General features: G+C 35.8%; 1 gene segment (V, D, J or C); it reads left to right on the top strand.

Annotated features, from left to right (window-relative positions):
- Window positions 1–2,571: 2,571 nt before the first annotated feature.
- Window positions 2,572–3,530, top strand: LOC103261631. The segment is given in 2 exon segments: window positions 2,572–2,712; window positions 3,172–3,530. Coding segments are annotated over 2 exon segments (399 nt in total).
- Window positions 3,531–5,471: the final 1,941 nt, after the last annotated feature.

Genomic DNA, 5,471 nt, shown 5'->3' with positions numbered 1-5,471 from the left:
CCCCCACTACCTACCACTGGGGAGAGGAGAAACTATTCAGTAAATGGTGCTGGGAAAACTGGCTGACCACATGCAGAAGATTGAAACAGGACCCCTATCTATCCCCAGTTCTAGTTGTTCTTTTCCAGATTTCTTTAAGTTTTCTAAATCTACAATTATGTCATCTGTGAAGAAATATGGTATACTTATTCCTTTCCACACTTTATGCATCTTTTTTTCCTGACTTGATTCTAATTCTTCCAATGTGACAGTGAATAGAAGTGATGATAGTGCATCTCCTTATCTTGTTCCTAACCTTAGGGGGAAAATGTTCAATATTTACCATTGAACAATGATGGCCTTAGATATTTTTATAGATGCCCCTTTTCAGACAAAGGACTCTCTTTTACATTTCTGGATTGTTAAGAGTAATCATCATTTGAAGGTGTTGGCCTTTTAGTAAATTCTCTTGCTCTTTTGAAAATAAGTTGAGATTATTATTTGGGATTTTCTTCAAGCAAAAGACAAAAATCTTACCCATTATGATCCTAGAGATAATAAAATTTTTTTTGAAATAATCTTTACCTATAGGCAATATGTCATTTTTTTAACTTTTAAAAATGACATATTGTCTATAGGTAAAGATTATTTCAATAAAAAAGAGATAATAAAATCTTATAAAATTTAAGATATTCTGCAAATATTCAATAGGTTGGACACACATAATTTTTTATTCTCCAGACCTATGTGGAATACTTTTTGGTTATGAATATCATTAAAAATGTCTCCTGTTTGTGATCTCTACTGTCTTCCAAAAAATAAAGGCAAAGACAAATAAGAAAAGTGTGTTAATTACTTTTCTTCTGCCTTTTGTTAACATAACAATGTTATATATTCTTCCCAACTTTAAGTAATTTCATCTCTTTTTCTTCTTATATTTTCAATAGTGCTTATATTGTAAAAACATTTATACTTATATAATATTTATACTTATATTACAATACTTAGATTGCAAAAATATAAGTGCTATTGACTTATATTTTTGTGATCTGGCATAGAGTAGGGGTCCAGTGAATATTTGTTAAATAAATGAAATATTATTACCATGGTTTTACTCAATATATCTGTAACTTGATTTTCCTCACCCTAATTTTGGAAAATTGTTGTCTATTGTTAAATTTTTGTCTACAAATACGACCCTATATTTACCTTGTTGTAGTCTTCTGTTAAAAATGTGTACCAGAAGACTGAACAATTGTATACAAAATAATTTAAAGTTTTGCTCAGTAAATTTGTGAATCATGACTCATCTACTCACACATGAACAGGTAATTATTGAGTGCTTATTTTGTGCCAATATCTTTTGTAAATATTGAGTAGCGTAGGTTTTTGAACTAGCTTTTCTTGGAGTGTTAGAGGACCAATAAAACAAAGCTGAGTATAGAGGTATTAAAACTAAGATATCTGCCTTCAAACCTGAGAAAAGAGTGTCTCAAAAGATGGCTGACTTTTGGCCTGATGATAGCTACACATTTTACGTATTCAGTCACAAGAGGGGGCTGCTTCATCTGCAAACTTAAGTTCTTTCTAGGAGAGGGGAAGCTACACTTACGTTTCCTATTGAAGTTACACAGAAAACAGAAAAAATGACATATTGTCATCCTCTTTAGACAACTTGTACCTTATGATCTCCTGTTGAGTGTGTTTATGGCTTCAAGAGTTCAGAGGCCCTTACACTGATGCCCTAAGCCTTTTCCTAGCACCTCCCATGACTCTCCTTTATCCAAGTTTTCCTTCTCTAAGCATCCCTTACCTTTCTTATTTTTACACTCTTTTTCCTTCCTTGCCTCCACTTTTTCTTACCACTTTCATTCCACTTGTTTACTTTTCCTGTTCTCTTTTCTTTCTATCTCAGTGTTCTTGGTGCACAGCAGCCATAAGCATGAGTGTAGAAATGAGGAAGGAAATGAACATTAAAGTCATGTATGTAAAGGGGATGAGTGTCAGCACCATTCATGTCATCAGCTACTACATCAAGAATGGAGGCATTGAGAAATGTTTTTCTAGACAATGCTCAGTACATGATTCCAAGACCTTCTATAGAAGACCTGAGTTCCAGGAGATTTAATTTTCAGTATCAGTGTTATTAATTTTTCCTTTCCCCTGAGCACATCATCTCCAGTTTTTGAACCTCACTTCTATTTTCTGGAATGTAGATGGGAACTTTTATCTCCTTAAACACAGGGCTCAGTATAAGTTTCTGGGATTAAATGTCACTTTCCACAAGCTCCCTTGAGCATCAGATAATTCCTTTGGTACATTGAGGAAGAAATGATGGAAGAAATGTTCTGAACAGATACATCCTTAGACTGATTTTTTTAATCCAGAACCAACCTCTTATACTTTAAACCTCATAAATGATTTTAGTGGACACCCTCTGAGTAGAGTGTGTCGGGTTGATATCCTCAGCCTCTTCTTGGGGACATAGCTAAAACTTCCTTTAGGGAGGAAGACCTAGAAAAGCAACTGCTTTGTCATTGACTGACAAGATTCTGACAGCAGCACAATGATAGCTGCTTGTCTTGCAAGTCTTTACTAGTAACTACTGCTTCTGTTCTCTGGAAACTCTTTAAGCTTGGGAGCAGACACAAAAACTGAACTCTGGGTCCCTGATCCTAGTTTGTCCTTGAAGTATGAGGCTGGTGACTGGAGTATTTATATTTCTAGCAGTAGGTAAGTGTTCTGCTTCTACCAAGGGAGGGCTTTTGAGACCAAAGGGCCCTAAAGGGTGGTTTGCTCTCCACTCTTCTTCCTGTGCTTTATCCAGCATGCTAGGGATATCATCGAAAACTGGTGTGTGCATTTGTTTAGGAAGTACATACTTCTACAGAACAGGCTAGACCATAGCCATAAATCCCAGAAGAGCCCTTAGCAGTATCCAGTTGCAAGAATTCTGGGTTTCTTAAGCCTAGCACCTGCAGAATACAGCCTACTGAGTCTCTGATTATTGGCATGCATCTTTGGTCTCTATAGTTAACACCAATGATATTTTTGTGTTCTTAAAGTGCATAAATACAAGCACTGGAGTATGGGGTAGGGTCAGAGAGGAGAGTTGTGAGTATTGTATCCTTGATCTATAGAATTACATTGGTTTGAGGGTCAGGAGCTAATCTGATTTTCTTAATCCCTTAGGGACTACAATTGATGCAAAGACCACCCAGCCTGACTCCATGGATTGTGCTGAAGGAGAAGCTGCAAGCCTGCCTTGTAACCACTCTACCATCAGTGGAAATGAGTACATATATTGGTATCGACAGATTCTCTTCCAGGGTCCAGAGTTTGTGATCCATGGTCTAAAAAACAATGTGACCAATGAAATGGCCTCTCTGATCATCCCTGCTGACAGAAAGTACAGTACTTTGATCCTGCCTCATGTTACTCTACGAGACACTGCCATGTACTACTGCATCGTGGTAGTTGCACAGTGGACAGATGGGGCAACACGTGGGCAATATCTTCCTGGTGTCAAATGTGGGGAGGGGGGAGGGTAGCGTTCACTTAGTCTAAAAAAAAATCAATAGGAGTCAAAGAGTAATAAGAAAAAGGATAATGAAGGAAAGGAAAGAAGAAAGAAGATGGATAAGGGAAAGAAGAGAGATAAGAAGGAGGAGAAGAAAGAACAAGAAATAAAGACTTTATTGTTGATGTGACTGAGAAGAATTATGTATGAAGGGACTAAGAATAATAATTTTAACATAGTGATGAAATGACAAGGACTAAGAATTTATCATGTCTCCTCTTCAAGTAAAAAAAAAAATTTTGTTTCAGTCTGTTAGTCCCAGTGAAAAGAATGAGGAAAATCAAAATAATTCTGCTTGTCCCAAACACTTTTTTAATCTGGATCCAGGGGAAAGTCCAATCTTTGATATGCATACTATAATAATTGTTCCAATTAAAGAAAAAAATTGTTACTGTGAGAGAAATCTGATACATTCTTTGTTGCTAGTCATTTGTTCCTAGTCTAGAACTTGCGTATTTGTGAGAGTTTTTTCTTTCTGGGAAGAAACAAAAATTAAAAGAATCTTTGTTTTTATTTGTTGAACTCTTGAATCTATGAATAGTTTTCATCATTTTCTTGTATTCCCTAAGCAGCATACAAGTCTCATCACAAAAGACTCAGGTAGAAAAAAAGTGAAAGCCTCTGTTGAATTTCCTCATTTCTCCCTATCAACCACCTTTCTTAAAGAATTGTACACCTATGTGACAGACTTTATTGTTTTTGAATAAACAACCATAGCTCTGCATAACTAAAAAAAAAAAAAGAACACCAGTTTTGACAGTTAAGGATATACTCTAAGAGCCTATTTTATTTCAATCATATATATCTTTGCATATAATTTTATGCAACTACATACAAACACATATACACACAGTTTTGTCATATGTGTTACTATTTTCTCACTGTCATAAAGAATATTGTGTCCTACGTTTGTATTGGTTCACCTTTGTATGCATGTGGAAGTATCTATTTTAATCAGATTTCTGAAATTGAAATTGCTATGTCAAATGAAAGGTGCATTTTGAAAGCACAGTCCTATTCACATAGCCACAAAAACAATGAAATACCTTGGCATCTTCCTGTCCAGGGAAATGAAAGTCCTTTACAACAAAAACTACAAAACATTGCTCAAAGAAAGACACAAACAAATGGAAAAATATTCCATGCCCATGGATAGGAAGAATTGACATTGTTAAGATGCCCATCCTACCAAAGGCAAGCTACAGATTCAATGCAATACCCATTAAATTACCAACATCATTCTTCTCATACCTGGAAATGACAATACATAAATTCATATGGAAACATAAATGACCACAAATAACCAAAACAATACTCAGCAAAAGAAATAAAGTGGGAGGTATCACAGTTTCAGTCTTTAAATGTTACTATAAGACTACAATAATCAAAACAGCCTGGTATTGGTATAAGAATAGGCATATAGACCAATGCAACAAGATAGAGATTCTGGAAGCAAAATCTCAATTTCTCAACCATCTCATCTTTGGCAAAGTCTTCACCAACAACCACTGAGAAGAGGAGAACCTATTCAGTAAATGGTGCTGAGGAAACTGGCTGACCCCATGCAGAAGATTAAATCAGGACCTCTACCTATCACCATACAGAAAAATCAACTCTAAATGAATCAAAGACCTAAACATAAAACCTCAAACTATAAGAATCTTAGAAAATGCAGTAGACAGCCTATGGGAATCAGAGTAGGCAAGCAATTCCTGATCAAAACCCCAGATGTTCATGCCATAATAGATTAGATAAACAAGTAGGACCTCATTAAACTGAAAAACTTCTACCAAACAAAAGAAACCATCAAGAGGGTGGGAGACAGCACACAGAATGGGAAAAAATATTTGCCAACTGTATATCTGACAAAGGCCCAACATCCAGGACCTACAAGGCACTCAACCATGCCGAA

The sequence above is a fragment of the Carlito syrichta genome, unplaced genomic scaffold (genome assembly GCF_000164805.1).
Source record: "Carlito syrichta isolate Samal-C Ts95f unplaced genomic scaffold, Tarsius_syrichta-2.0.1 Scaffold303954, whole genome shotgun sequence".
NCBI lineage: Eukaryota > Metazoa > Chordata > Mammalia > Primates > Tarsiidae > Carlito > Carlito syrichta.
This window is presented reverse-complemented; position numbering and strand designations above follow the sequence as displayed.